We start from the raw sequence: 14,384 nt of genomic DNA on the forward strand, positions 1-14,384 counted from the left end.
GCACATAATCTCAGTCTTACAAGGGTAGCACGCGGAGGCTAGCAACATGCTGCCTCAGCCATAAAAACACACAGACATAACAAGGCTAAACTTAACTGGCAACAGCAAAAGAAAAGCCACATGGCTAAGTTAAAGCAAGTTCAAGGAGCTACGTTTTGCATTTCATCACTGGAACTGGCATCTAAGCATGTCGAAAGACGATGATTCTCCAATGTTTTGATGAACTTCAGAACACGCTTTCCCACTTCAGCCAGGATCTGGCCACATCAGAAGTGTGTGTGGGGGGGGAGGGGGGGGGGACTTCGCGGCAGCTGCTCCAGTTCCTGTGAACATCTTTCTAGACGGTCCTTGACATGGCCCGAGGATAGGCATCCCCACAGATATATATTCGATGTAATTTTTCGCCACATAGCTTTCATCCCAGACCAAACAATAGAATTAAAAACCATGTCATTGCGAGTTTTCCAGATAGCCCACAGGGCAGCTGCATGAATAACATGATGCTAAGGCTTTTAGACCATGATGTTTTGTTTCCACGTTCCTTATCGCTGGTGCTAGTCGATTTGTCTCATCTCCCGCGTCTGCTTGGTTGATACGGATGCTCTCTGACACGTCGAGTTCGCAGCTCGGGTATCCAGTGGTACTCTATATTTTGTACAATAACCTTTTTACGGAATGTATCATATAGGTGATGAAGTATGGAGGAAGGCCGTCAAGCGTGTGGTTATGATTCTTCAACCCTTGCTACTCATGTTTCTTTGAGGGAAAATTCAACTCACTGTTGGCGTATTAAACACATCAAATTTTGTATTACATGCCATTTACGCGGTGCAGTAGTGAGTATCATACATGTTCAGTTTGCAAAAAAAATGATTAATTATTTTACCATTGTGAACTAACTTTAATAAGCAGCAATTCTAAGATTGTTTACCGTAACGTTCGGTTTCCATGCCCCTTGCAATGTACTTTCTCCGTCCGGAAATACTTGTCCTAGAAATGGTTGTATTTAGACTTATTTTAGTTATAGATACATCCATTTTATTCATTTTTAGGACAAGTATTTCCGGACGGAGGAAGTATCTGTTAACCTTTAGTTAGAGGAATTAGAGTGTAGTGAGAAGAGAGTTGTATAGAGAATATTCATGGGAAGTGTCGTTTCATTCCCGAATCCCCCATTTGGTATTTAACGGGAATTATGTGTGGGGGTTTGATAATAAAACCTCTTCCTTTGCTTGATAGAGGGGGGATTCTGATGGGATTAGTGCAGAGATGGAACATAAGTTATGATGAACCGTGAAGATGTGTGTAAGTCAATTCTCTCCCGATTTCCGCCCCTCTCTGCGGTGTTATATAATAGTGCAAGTTAGACTCTTAAATCTCCTGCCAAGTCCCTCCTAAACTTACCTTCTCTCAAAACCCGAATTTATTGTTGAGAGCATCTACAAAGGGTGTGGTGCAGTTTATAACTCTTTATAATATTCTACTCGGGACAATAAAACACACCGAAAATTGTATAGCACGTCTACGAATCTTCAACTCGCTCGACTCTGTGAAAAGGGATCTGCGGTCTATAAATCGTCAGCCCGCTCTGCCCATGCAATATAACCCGCCGCTCTGCCCCTGCAATAAAACCCGTCGAAATTTATCGTTGGGGCGTGGAGTTTTATGAATATGACCTCTTCAACCCTTCATAGTCTCGAGATAAATTGCACACTCCTGTTGGCGTATCAAACAGATCAAACTTTATTCCATATACTCCATGCCACGTACGTACGTATGCATAGAGTATACTACTGCTCCTACAGTTTCTAGACTTAAAAAAAATAATCTTTTTGACGATTCAGACAGCGGCACGCCTCACGATAAAAGCCAACGAAAAGGCTCCACTCTGCTCCCGTCTTGCGCCTGTGCTAATCCTGCCCGTAAACACACTCTTCTCCCTCTTCTTCCTCCCAAGAATCCCCGCGGCTCAAGCAAAGGAGGGAAGCAGGGGCCAGCAGCACCTGCCGGCCGGCGCACCGACCCCCTCCCGCTGTATCGCGGGGCTCCTCCTCCGTGCCGGCGATGCGGCTCGAGGAGGCCGCGCCGGGCGGCGGCGGCGGCGGCGGGATCCGGGTGCTCCTGCGGCGGAAGCAGGTGGACTCCGACCGGGCCCGCGCCGCCGGCGGCCAGCAGCTCGCCAAGGAGCTCTCCATCACGCAGCTCATCGCCATCGGTGCGCGCTCATCATTACCCTTTTCTTCCCTTGGACTTCCCGTGGCCGTGAACGATCTTTATTTTTGTTGATTATATACGCTGCCTTTTCGGTTAATCGTTCGCCTTCGTGGCTCAAGGCGCCTCGGATTCTTTTTGGGATCTTTCAGCTTGTAATAGTGAATGAAATTACTCTCTTGTCTGTTCTGTGGTTCCTCAGTCCGGATTGGCGGATTGTTTGTTCTGTGTGTGATTTCCTGCAGAGTTTTACCTTTTGGATTCCCCATTTCCCCTCGCGTCAAACGCTCACACAGCCGCCAAATCCAAAATCCGTTAGGTCTATATACAATACCGAGCACAAACTAGAGTTGTAGTAACCTGTAAGTAGCGAATTTTGTTGCTACAGAATGTAAAAGCTTCCATTGAAGAGCAGCAAACGTTTCACATGATTTGAGATGAGTTTAATTACTACACGCGGTCTGAGATCTCAATAGGAATGTTTTGATCAGGAAATGGACTATAAGATGCAGATTCTATCCATTTGTAATACTACTACTACTTTCCATGGAAGGTTGAGACGTATACTATCTGAAGTTCAGGCTTGTGCCGTGGCTACTACTCTTGTGCTTGTTTGGTTGTTGCCGTGTCAGTGTTGGTAGGGTGGGTGGCTGGGTGGGTCTTCCCTCTGGATTCCAATTACCAAATCTTGCTACATACCTTGATGATGTATACTCTGTTTCATGTAGAAATGGTTACATGCTTCTGGAATGCAGACTGCCTTAACACTCTGCAGAGTCTATGTTCTGTATTGCACTGATTACAGCCTTCATGTTATGATATTAATGCTCATGGAACATTTATCTACCAGGTGTTGGTTCGACGGTTGGAGCCGGAGTGTACGTCCTCGTGGGGACGGTTGCCCGGGAGCACTCTGGCCCGGCACTGACGCTCTCGTTTCTGATCGCCGGAATAGCGGCTGCGCTTTCGGCTTTCTGTTACGCGGAGCTTGCTAGCCGCTGCCCTTCTGCGGGAAGCGCCTACCACTACTCATACATCTGCGTTGGTGAAGGGTAATTTGCTGACATGTTGGAGTGCACATTGTTCATGAAGTGCCATTTTAAATTGATCAGATGTTCTCACGCTTTCTTTGACATTTTCTTTACCTAGAGTTGCATGGTTGATCGGCTGGGCTTTGATACTGGAGTATACGATTGGCGGATCAGCCGTTGCCCGTGGCATATCTCCCAATCTAGTAAGTGGGATTTTCCCTTGTTTCTGCAGCATGTTGTTGTTTCTCCACCTTCCATCTCTCTCTAACATACTCTGTCTATGCTTTCAGGCGTTATTTTTCGGAGGACCAAATAGTCTGCCATGGATTCTAGCACGCCATGAGCTCCCTTGGTTAGGTGTTGTTGTTGATCCTTGTGCTGCTGCCTTGGTTTTCCTTGTCACTGCCCTGTTATGCGTCGGGATAAAAGAGGTTAGAGGCTTCAACACTTCAGAAACACCTTTCGTGCTACTTTCTCGAGAAGTATAGCCTATGATATTTACTCTTTGTTTTTCTTTGTAACAGAGTACATTCGTACAAGGAATTGTGACAGTCCTGAACTGCTGTGTGATGCTATTTGTTATTATAGCTGGCAGTTACATTGGCTTCCAAACAGGATGGGTCGGCTACAAGGTGTCTGGCGGGTAATGTAAAAGCTACTTTTTATTTAGTTTTCTCTATTTGGTAAGTAGTGTTCTTAACCACTTTTCTATGCAGATTTCTGCCATATGGGGTCAATGGAATGCTTGCTGGATCAGCGACCGTTTTCTTTGCCTACATAGGCTTTGATTCAGTTGCGAGCACCGCTGAGGAGGTAAGGACAGGCTCCATTTCCCAAATTGACATGCATGGCACGTCTTCACACCCACTGGATCGGCGGCATTATTAAGAATTCTTCTGTCTAAACTTCCATTTCCAACAGGTGAGGAATCCACAACGAGATCTGCCGCTGGGAATAGCCACGTCATTGACGATTTGCTGTTCCTTGTACATGCTGGTTTCAGTTGTTATTGTCGGTCTGGTGCCATACTTCGCTATGGACCCAGATACCCCTATTTCATCCGCCTTTGCGAGGCACGGGATGCAGTGGGCGATGTAAGGACTCCTTTTGACAGTGCTTCCATTTCGCCGTGCATCAATTGGTGTGCTTCCTGCTGAGGCTTTTTTTTACTGCGCTGTCTTATTTTAGGTACCTTGTAACATCTGGCGCTGTTCTTGCTCTCTGCTCAACCTTGATGGGGTCACTTCTGCCACAGCCAAGGATATTGATGGCCATGGCGAGAGATGGGCTTTTGCCATCCTTCTTCTCCGATGTTAGCGAGAAGACACAAGTTCCTGTCAAGAGCACAATCATAACTGGCATCTGTGCGGCATCTCTGGCTTTCTTCATGGATGTTTCACAACTGGCAGGAATGGTAAATGATCTAGGAACCGCTAAATAGTTGTTATTTGAGAAATTTGATGAATCTTTCATACAATATTTTAGGCAGTTAAGAATTTTACGAGTACTAAAGTTCGAAGCTTATAGAGCTAAACGAGTTAAGTTTGGTTGCAGGTCAGTGTAGGCACGCTCCTCGCGTTCACCATAGTCGCCGTCTCCATCTTGATCCTCAGATATGTTCCTCCAGATGAGGTACCCCTGCCATCCTCTCTGCAAACGTCGTTCCGCTTAAGCCAAGAATGTGATGAGGAAAAGGTGGGGAGTCCTATTGGAGATGGGAACCATGAACAGGGGACGTCTGAGATTAAGGATGTGATCGTGGTAGAATCAATCAATGACCCTCTTATTGAGAAGCAGCTATACGCAAGTAAGTCCAGGAAATTGCATTTCGACCTGGTCTAGTCTACATTTCTGAGTATGTGCATTTTACCTATTAAGCTGGCTAACCGGTTTCTCTGTCAACCCATCAGACAAATTGGATGAGTTAAAGCGGCGGAAAACCGCTGCTCGCAGCATAGCATCTGTATGCGTAGGGGTTCTAATCCTGACAGCTTCAGCTTCTGTAACTTTCCTGCCATTGTAAGTATTGACCGGGCATATCTTGTTCCCATGATGAACTTTCCTGTGCAATGAAATGCTGACCTGTCTAACACGCATCTCTCACGTTTCACGCCAGCCTGGTGATGTGCTTATTCTGCGTATTTGGTGGCCTGCTCCTCCTGGCTGGTCTCGGAATGCTCTCCTGGATCGACCAAGACGACGGAAGGCACTCATTTGGTCACTCTGGAGGTACGCTTGCATCGCAGCATTTTCACGCATCTCCATACATACTAGACTACCGGTAACTTGATGTCACATCTCCTTTCTGCCGCTCCCTCTGCAGGATTCATCTGCCCGTTTGTTCCGCTGCTGCCAGTGATGTGCATCCTCATAAACACATACTTGCTCATAAATCTAGGGTGAGTACCTCAAACAATGATCTCACTCACTGATAAGTTTACTTCTGCCAACAAAACTTTCAAAATGGAAAGATTCATATGTATGTGTCTGAACATTGCCAACCTATGTGTGTTATTCAGGGGTGGCACGTGGATGCGGGTCGGGGTATGGCTGGTGATGGGGGTCTTTGTGTACATTTTCTACGGCCGGACCCACAGCTCGCTGACGGACGTCGTGTACGTCTCCCTGGCTCAGGCAAACGAGATATACGGTTCTTCCTCGTCGTCAGCGTTTGTGGCCTAGCTAGATACTGTCGCAGATCATCCTTGAGAGATTATATACATGATCTGGGATCCATTTCACGGAAACCTTGAGCACCACCCTGATAGGAGGGACCTTCCCCCGCTGTCGCTGCTGCATCCTGCATGGCAAGGCAGGACATGAGGTCTGAAGAATTCAACAAGTTCTGAAGCTGTGTAAATTGCAATTTGTAGATATAGCATCATCATATATATGGGCCTCATTGGAGGAATGTAAATAGTAAATATGTATACATAGAAGTGTAAGACTTGCAACATGTGCAATATTGCAAGGGGTGATTCATTTAAGTGTACGGGAGTTTATAAAACTTCAGAGATCATCTTGGGGTGACATTGCAGCAGGAAGCCATCCTGAATCATCGTCAGTTCTTCATTTTGCCGTGCAAGATCTGATATTGTGATTCAGCACCTCCTTTGCAACTGCACAGATAGATAGGACACAATTTGTCATCATACACTTTCCACTTTATTTCAGTTAAAGAAGACTTATGCAGCTCCATGTTTGAGTATACAGCAACCATCAAACCCAAGCTCACCAGATCAACTACATTACAACCGAATATCCAGAACCATCAAACCCAAGCTCTTCACCAGATTAAACCAAGCTATTCTACAAACAATAGTGCAATCAAATCCAAGCCAATGCCTTAGGAGAGAACAAGTTGTGCACCAGACTAACCACTGTACATCACAACGCATTACAGTATGGTAGCAGTATCAGTATATCCCCTTCTGTTTCCCCAGGTTCTCTGAAAAAATCATCTAGGAGTCGTTCTTGCGTAGGTTGTAGAAGATTGAGCCATCAATCGTCTCCATAGCCAGTTGATTCAGCCGCAGAAGGATCAACAAGTAGGATCTTCCTTTGCGCCCTACAAGACAAGGGCATGAAAGGAAACGTCAATGGGATTTGTCTAGTGTAAAAGCATTTCACATTTCTGCGGGCAGGGATTGTAACGTACCCAAGCCGATTGATGCAACATCATCCTGATTCAAACGTCCCTGAGCCTTATCACCACCAAAGTATGCATTTAGTTTTGAAACGGCGTCATGCAATTCCTGATAAAAAGAGAAGCCGCGAAAAAGGTAAGCATTGCAGTAGATTGCTTTGAGGTGGCATAACTAAGGTAACACTTACTATCGTCATGAAACCACTACAATGCAGAGACCAAAACAGAAAAGACTTTAAAGAGTTTATGGCAAGAGGCAAGAAAAGATATTGCATGATTTCTCCCTTCTAGTAATTAACTCCAGTAACATGTCTGAATTACACGGACTGTGCTGTAACTTGTTGCCACTACAAAATAGACAACGTGCATAGAGTCCTATGAGAAGCATTCCCGATTAGTTTTTTAAGAAAGAAGTCAGACCTCCCATGATGCAAGAGTCTTCATGTAAGGAGGAAGTTTATCGTACTCCTCCTTCGACGCCCTTATCATTCCTTGGAAAGCATTGTCTTCACAGATTCAACAGAGATGTCAGTCATAGAAAGCAAGCATTTAATATATCTTCTAAACATAAAAGATACACTCTGCTGACCATCTTGCTCATATGTTTCAATTTGGGGAGGTGTGGGTTCTTCAGCTTCCTCCAAGATCTTTTGGTCATCATCAACACTGAACGGTATAAACACAAGGTGATTTTCAATGAAGATAAAACAAGTAAAGAACTGTGGAGAACAAAAAAAACAGCCTGAAAAGGACGTTGCAATAGATATCTCATACAGTATATGTCTGTATTCCGTTGAGTTACCTTCCAGGTTTTCTGTGAGGCATCTTTGGGCTTGCAGAAAAATCAATATCTGCGAAATCCGAAAGAAATTATTATCTCTATTCGATTTAGGACTTGCAGTAAAAAATACTAATATGTATAATGCATCTAAACAGTTGATTTAGGAAGATGCATTGCAAGTGTTCCGTACCTTGAGAGGACAGAGTAGCTAGACAAGCATCAGAAATCCCAAAATTCTTTAGTGACATGGAATCCTCAAATCTTACATGCAGTCAAGAAAGAACTCAATACTCTGTATCTCAATCGCACAGAAACACAAAAGAATGATTTGATGCTGAATAGTGCAATGAAGTACAACGGATCTCCTGGTATCAGAGTAATCTGTACCCGACCTACACCAAGCTAACACCCTCTAAATAAAGAAGGAGTGCCTACTATGTTTCCAAAAAACAGAAGCCCATTGTTAATTAAAGATCAAGGTTCAGACTTGGTGCATGCAAATTGTTAAGCTTATCCAGTATAACGAATCCCCAACAACCCAACCAATCATAATCTCCAATGTTTGCTTGTCCCAAATGATTGTATGACAGCATGATATTAGGGAGATTTACACATTTAGCAGGAAAAATTAGTAGTAAAGGTTAACAGCTAATAACAGGGGCAGAATAAGTATGGTTCAACTCCTAATGCTTATAAATCTTCAAATTCTGACTTCACTGACGATGCTGCAATTGTAAACCCTTACAGCTAGCCAACTAGGTGCAAGATGATACTCCCTCCGTTCCAAAATAGATGACCCAACTTTGTACTAACTTTGTATTAAAGATAGTACAAAGTTGAGTCATCTATTTTGGAACGGAGGGAGTATCTCGTATTTAGAGCCTATGCATCTCGAATTGTTATGTGCCCGGTCATAGATCATACCCAACACAATAAAAAAATGCATTTCTCTGAAAATGCCTTAGTAATGGAAGGATACAGTTCATCGTCGTCGTCGAAGTGCTTCCGGGCAGACCTGAGGACCGAGCTTGACCCTCCCAAGAGCCCATTCCCGGGGACATCAAGGTCCCCCAAGTCTCCACCTTCCTCCTCCTCTTCCACCTCGTCCTCCACTTCTGCACCAACAAGAGAACCCCATGACCCTCAACAAAACAAGACGAACACTGCAGGGCAGAGCTTCAAAGTGGCGTCACCAGTGGGTTCCCGCCTGAATGCCTGAAGTGGGTGGGTAGACGCGGGATGGGACTCACCGGGGGCGACGTAGCCGAAGGAGACGAGGCGGGACTCGACGGCGTCGGCGTGGCGGGAGACGATGTTGAGCGTCTCGCGGAAGTGGCCGAGGAGCTCCTCGACGGAGACGGTGCCGAAGGCCATGGACTCGAGGCGCGCCAGGTCGGCGCCCGCGGCCTCCACCCGCCGGTCCAGCCCCTGCAGGAACGCGTTCGTCGCCGACTCTGCGAGGGAACACGCGCACACGTCCTCCGTTAGCAGGCAGGAAGGAAAAGCGCTGGGTGGCGAAACCCTAGCGGGGGGAGGGCGGCGAGGTCAGATGCGGTACCGAGGGGGATGGCGCGGCGGGAGAGGGCGTCGGAGAGCGCGCGGGAGGAGGATTCGGCGTGGGTGAGCACCTCGGAGAGGGAGCCGCACAGCGCCGAGATCGACGCGTCCATGCCGCGCTGCATCGCGGCGGCGGCGGGTCGCCGGAGTTGGGGGGGCGGGAGGAGGGGGGAATTGGGGATGGTTCCTCTCTTTCTTTCTTTCTGTCTCTGGCGAGTTCGAATTTCAGTGCGGACGGCGGGGAAATGAATTTCAGCCAAACGCAGCCCAAGGATGTACTCAGAGATATCAATGCATCACCACTGCCCAATGGGTGCCCGAGATATCCCTCATATGGGCCTGTTTTGTTAAGCTGCATCCAGCCCAACTAGGGTCCGGCGTAAATTTGTCATGTTTGGTTGTCTGGACTGTATTTGATTTCTGGACCGTACGAACCTCAAAGCATTGTTGGGTCTAGTTTACTCTATCGGCTCCTAAGAGATACATGTGTCCATAGAAGTTAATGCCTTCACCCCATGAGAAGGAGGATTTTAATAACTAAAGTTTAACAAGATGGCCATATAAGATCGCATTTGATCGGTAATCATGGTATGCTTGACATAGTAAAGAAGGTACAACGCAGTCCACATTATTTTTCACCAAGGTAGATAGTTATATTATTCACATATTTAATTGTTTTTCTTTAGGCCTCCGGTGCAGTGGATAACACCATCAAAAAGCCTGAAGACATTTTTGAATGAGGGAGTGGGTTCGGTTGACCATTTTTTTTAGAGAGATCAACCGTGTCCGCTAATGCTTCGGATGTTGTGGATATATTTCAAGTCTTCTTGACAAGATGTTAGAAATTTTGAATCCTAGGTTAGTTTGGTGACATTTTTTCATTTATCTTAGGTTTTCATCATGTGTTAATCTAGGCCGTGAATGCTGGTTTGTAGCAGTCTATGCACAAAATCTCAAATTGGAATTATGATGAGCATATTTTTTAGGCACAAGTTGTGATGGACATGATAACGTGGAGCTATGCCACGTCAACATCCATTGATGCATGTGAAAGGGGCCACATCAACATGCTACCATACACAGAAAAAGGCACACCGCAACATGCAACCATGGATGTGAAAGCTATTACACTTATATTTCATAAATATTTTTGAATTTATATAACTATATAACAATCATATATTTATGTTTCAACTTCATCAAAAATATATAGGAAACAATTCTGCATCATGTGTGGGTATTATCTAATTCTTACAAACATCAGGGACCTCACCTGGCCCCCAATTTAAGACAAGATAATTTGTAAGCAAATGAGTGTTTACCTGTTTACCAAATAATTTTTGTACACAATCATATTAATCTAGACAGGTAAATCATGAACTAAACTACTATAATATTTATGCGTCCGCTCCAACATACATGCAACTTTCTAGTTCAAGACAAAAGATACAACTCAAAAAAGTGCTTGATTTTTTCACAAAAGACCCTAAATTGAACAAGAAACCATTCTGGGTCGTCAAGTACCGCCTCACCATTGGATGTCCAAGCCACCACCCCCCGCCACTGAACCAGGCACCAAAGACAAAGATTACCCTCTTTTCGCAAAAATGGAAAAGTGGTCCTATAACCATCATGTGGATTAGCCTCCAAAAATCATTCGCCACTATAATATGGATCACAAGGATGACGAAAATATGGAAATAGCACTGGCCACATGTCATTCGATAATTTTAGTTTCACCACCATTCAAATTTACACACAACACCGTAATTATAGTTGCATTAGTTAGGCAACACTTTTTTTCGAAACCTTGGTAATTGAAAACCTCAGTATTCCAATGGGTGGGCAATGAAGACTTATTTGACCATAGGAGATGGAGGATTTTAATCACTGAACTGAAGTTCAACAAGATGGCCATATAAGATCGCATTTGATCGGTAATCGTGGTATGCTTGACATAGTAAAGAAGGTACAACATTGTCCACATTATTTTCCACCACGGTAGATAGTTATATTGTTCACATGCTTAATTGTTTTTCTTTAGGCCTCTAGTGCAGTGGATAACACCATCAAAAAGTCTGAAGACATTGTTTAATGAGGGTGTGGGTTTGGTTGACCATTAGTTGTTTTGAGAGATCAATCATGTCTGCTAATGCTCCTGATGTTGTGGATATATTTCAAGTCTTCTTGATGAGATGTTAGAAATTTAGAATCCTAGGTTAGTTTGGTGGCATCTTTTTCATTTATTATAGGTTTTCATCATGTGTTAATCTAGGTCGTGAATGTTGGTTTGTAGCAGTCTCTGCATAAAATCTCAAATTGGAATTATTATGAGCATATTTTTTAGGCACAAGAGGTGATGGACATGATAACATGCAGCTATGCCATGTCAATATACATTCATTTCATGCATGTAAAAGGGGACACATCAGCATGCTACCATTCATGGAAAACGGTACACCACAACATTGCAACCATGGATGTGAAAACTATTACATTGCTTACATTTCATAAATATTTTGCATTTATACAACTATACGACAATCAAATATTTATGTTTCAACTTCATCGAAATATGCATGAATCAATTCCCAACAACGTGCGGGGTATTATCTAGTTCTTACAAACAACAGGGACCCCCCCCCCCCCCCCCCTCCAATTTAAGACAAGATAATTGGTAAGCAAATGAGTGTTTACATGTTTACCAAACTAGATGATTCCCCGCGCGTTGCTACGGAAAATATTGCATAAAATTGGTGTTTTATTCGTCGTATTGGCTCTTAAAAGGATCAAGAGAACAATGATTATGATTTGACAAAAATATTTTAAGAATGATACATGACTATAATGGTATAATGAATATGTGCACACGCATAAATTCCATTGGACTCAGATCAGCTAAATTCAGTATTCTCCAGAGGCCAACAGTTAAACCTGGACTTGATGGCGGTTGTGGCAGCTATACTGTGCATGTCAGTCATACTTGTGGCAGCTCGAGCCCAAAGGCAGCCAAGAAGAAACCATCCATGTATGGAACGAACGTCTGCAAACAAAAATGAAGCGGCTTAATTCATTCATCGTCAATGTTACATCTGGATAATGGAAGATTGGCACTCATACATCCATGTGACAAATAAACATGATGTTAGCTCAGCTGGTTAAAAATTTAAAGAATGAGAGGCATGGCAAATAGTTCAACTCAGCTGGTGACCCAAAGGGATAGATCTAAAAGACAATGCAATTTGTATCTACTATATCATCGAAGTTGGGTTTCAACAGAAGATGAAGTCCTTTGTTACCTGGCTCTAAAGTCTAGCTATGAAAACTGGACCAATGTAACCAAAGGCAATATGGCTGAAATATATAATGTGTAACATCATAGAAGTAGGGGATGATAATCCACACCAAACGAAGGAGACGTGAGAGATGTATAAAAAGTGCTAGTTGTAAAGAAAACCACAATTAGTTCCTGATAAGAAAGCTACAGTAAAGTACAAACTTTGAAAAAATATCCATAAAAAATATATAAAAGAACATTAGTGAGCTGATGCCCTGCGGGTATTGTTGTAGGTAAAACAGTTGTCGTCCAAATATGCTAAGCTTGTATGAATAAGCATAGCAGAGAAATGAGACCAGATTCCTTTATAACTATTCAATATCAGAAATAGAGCGGACATTAGCTGAAATATTTTTCTATCAATTCAAGATACTGATAAAAGAAATGTCAAGAACATGCTTTAACAGATCTTTTTACTGTCGGCCAGCAGGCAGAATTTTTCAGGCTTGTCACTTTGGCAAGATATATAGCGAGCTCCTCAAAATAACAGCTATCCAAGTCTCAAAAGGTTGATGGGTGATTAGTTAAATCCACATCGAGGCATGCACAAATATACGGGGTAGTACAGAAGCACTGAACAGGACAAACAATAGTCCACGCGCTGAAAATAATAGATTTATTATACAATGAGATGAACAAACTATACTCCCATGCTCTGAAAACATATATAGTGAGACAGTACTTTACTGTTCTATTTTTCGAAAGACTAATATAAGATGTAATAGAGATGAACTGATATATAAAGTTGTAGCTGCAGGTGAGACAAAAGTGTGTACCTACATCCTGAGGAAGAGGCAAAGGTGTCTCAAAAATTGGGAGTCCGGCCGTGGTCCGCCACTGCGCCGTTCCACTTTATCCGAATAGACCGGGCAGTCAAACTCCGACTACTTCGTCCAGCTCGCTGCCGCTGAAGAGGGCTTCTTCTACCTCACCAGTTCTGGAGTTTAGATGCGTCTATTGCAAGTCGATTTGTGGCAACCAATCTACTGTTGGGTGATTATCACCAAATGAATCAGCATAGACACCCATCGCTAGACTAATCGAAAGGAAATAAGATGCAGAAATCGAAAATCCAAATCTGACTCCTCAGATTTGGAGCCCGGGCTTCTCCCACACATTCAACGCAATCGATGGAGAGAAGATGGCGGCATGGCCAGCCACTTCTCCTGGCAGGGCACGGCGACGCGCTTAGGATCCGCTCCGCAACGGTAGATCGTCGGCATCCATGTGCCCCGCGGCAAGGCACGCAGAGGCGGTAGAAGGAGGAGAGGGTGAAGGCGCGTTGCGCCGCGAGGCAGACGGCGGTGTCAGCAGATAAGGTCGCTGGGAGATGAAGATGGAGAGAGAGAGAGAAAGTGGAGATGCACCTCATGCGTGGTGGTGGATTTTTATGGTTCATGATGAGGAGTAAAACCATGGTGCATGGAAGAGGAACGCTAGACTCGTTCTTCAGTTATAGAAGGAGAAAGAGCAATCCTTTCAGTGACCAGGGACAGCAACACACGGACGAAAGAATAATTGCATCACGAGATTTTCTTTTTGTTAAAGATTTGGTGACATGGCCATTGCTGATGTGGACGGGCTGCATGTCAAGAGAAATCATGTGCTCCGCGGCAAGGCACGCAGAGGCGGTAGAAGGAGGAGAGGGTGAAGGCACATTGCGCCGCGAGGCAGACGGCGCTGTCAGCAGATAAGGTCGCTGGGAGACGAAGATGGAGGGATAGACAGAGAGTGGAGATGCACCTGGTGCGTGGTGGTTGATTTTTATGGTTCATGATGAAGAGTAAAACCATGGTGCATGGAAGAGTAACGCCAGACTCG

General features: G+C 44.3%; 2 protein-coding genes and 1 long non-coding RNA gene across 5 annotated transcripts; 1 reads left to right on the plus strand and 2 right to left on the minus strand.

Annotated features, from left to right (window-relative positions):
* The first annotated feature begins 1,887 nt into the window (after positions 1-1,887).
* On the plus strand, positions 1,888-6,229 carry LOC147967708 (cationic amino acid transporter 2, vacuolar-like). 2 transcript variants are annotated; one of them, XM_087525355.1, is made up of 13 exons: positions 1,889-2,215; positions 3,062-3,263; positions 3,361-3,445; positions 3,533-3,673; positions 3,767-3,885; positions 3,959-4,055; positions 4,164-4,336; positions 4,431-4,656; positions 4,797-5,049; positions 5,153-5,261; positions 5,359-5,471; positions 5,566-5,641; positions 5,762-6,229. In XM_087525355.1, exons 1-13 carry the CDS (start codon positions 2,065-2,067, stop codon positions 5,922-5,924), a joined length of 1,908 nt encoding a protein of 635 aa, XP_087381481.1. In that variant the 5' UTR covers positions 1,889-2,064; the 3' UTR covers positions 5,925-6,229. The 2 variants fall into 2 exon arrangements, with proteins under 2 accessions (XP_087381480.1, XP_087381481.1); XM_087525354.1 differs by having other exon boundaries at positions 1,888-2,215; positions 3,361-3,673.
* On the minus strand, positions 5,955-9,699 carry LOC147967709 (uncharacterized). 2 transcript variants are annotated; one of them, XR_015603850.1, is made up of 10 exons: positions 9,228-9,699; positions 8,920-9,123; positions 8,649-8,784; positions 7,860-7,930; positions 7,691-7,739; positions 7,478-7,554; positions 7,309-7,394; positions 6,901-6,997; positions 6,621-6,810; positions 5,955-6,361 (listed from the first exon to the last, which is right to left on the minus strand). XR_015603850.1 is itself a non-coding variant. In XM_087525356.1 (9 exons), exons 1-9 carry the CDS (start codon positions 9,349-9,351, stop codon positions 6,704-6,706), a joined length of 951 nt encoding a protein of 316 aa, XP_087381482.1. In that variant the 5' UTR covers positions 9,352-9,699; the 3' UTR covers positions 6,467-6,703. The 2 variants fall into 2 exon arrangements, 1 of the variants encoding a protein (XP_087381482.1); XM_087525356.1 differs by lacking the exon at positions 5,955-6,361 and having other exon boundaries at positions 6,467-6,810.
* An 882-nt stretch (positions 9,700-10,581) lies between these two features.
* LOC147967710 (uncharacterized) lies at positions 10,582-14,045 on the minus strand. Its single transcript, XR_015603851.1, has 2 exons — positions 13,340-14,045; positions 10,582-12,269 (listed from the first exon to the last, which is right to left on the minus strand). It is a non-coding gene; the product is annotated as an uncharacterized LOC147967710 (long non-coding RNA).
* Between the last annotated feature and the right edge of the window lie 339 nt (positions 14,046-14,384).

This window comes from Triticum urartu, chromosome 5A, assembly GCF_056163025.1.
Source record: "Triticum urartu cultivar PI428250 chromosome 5A, HENAU_Tu73, whole genome shotgun sequence".
NCBI lineage: Eukaryota > Viridiplantae > Streptophyta > Magnoliopsida > Poales > Poaceae > Triticum > Triticum urartu.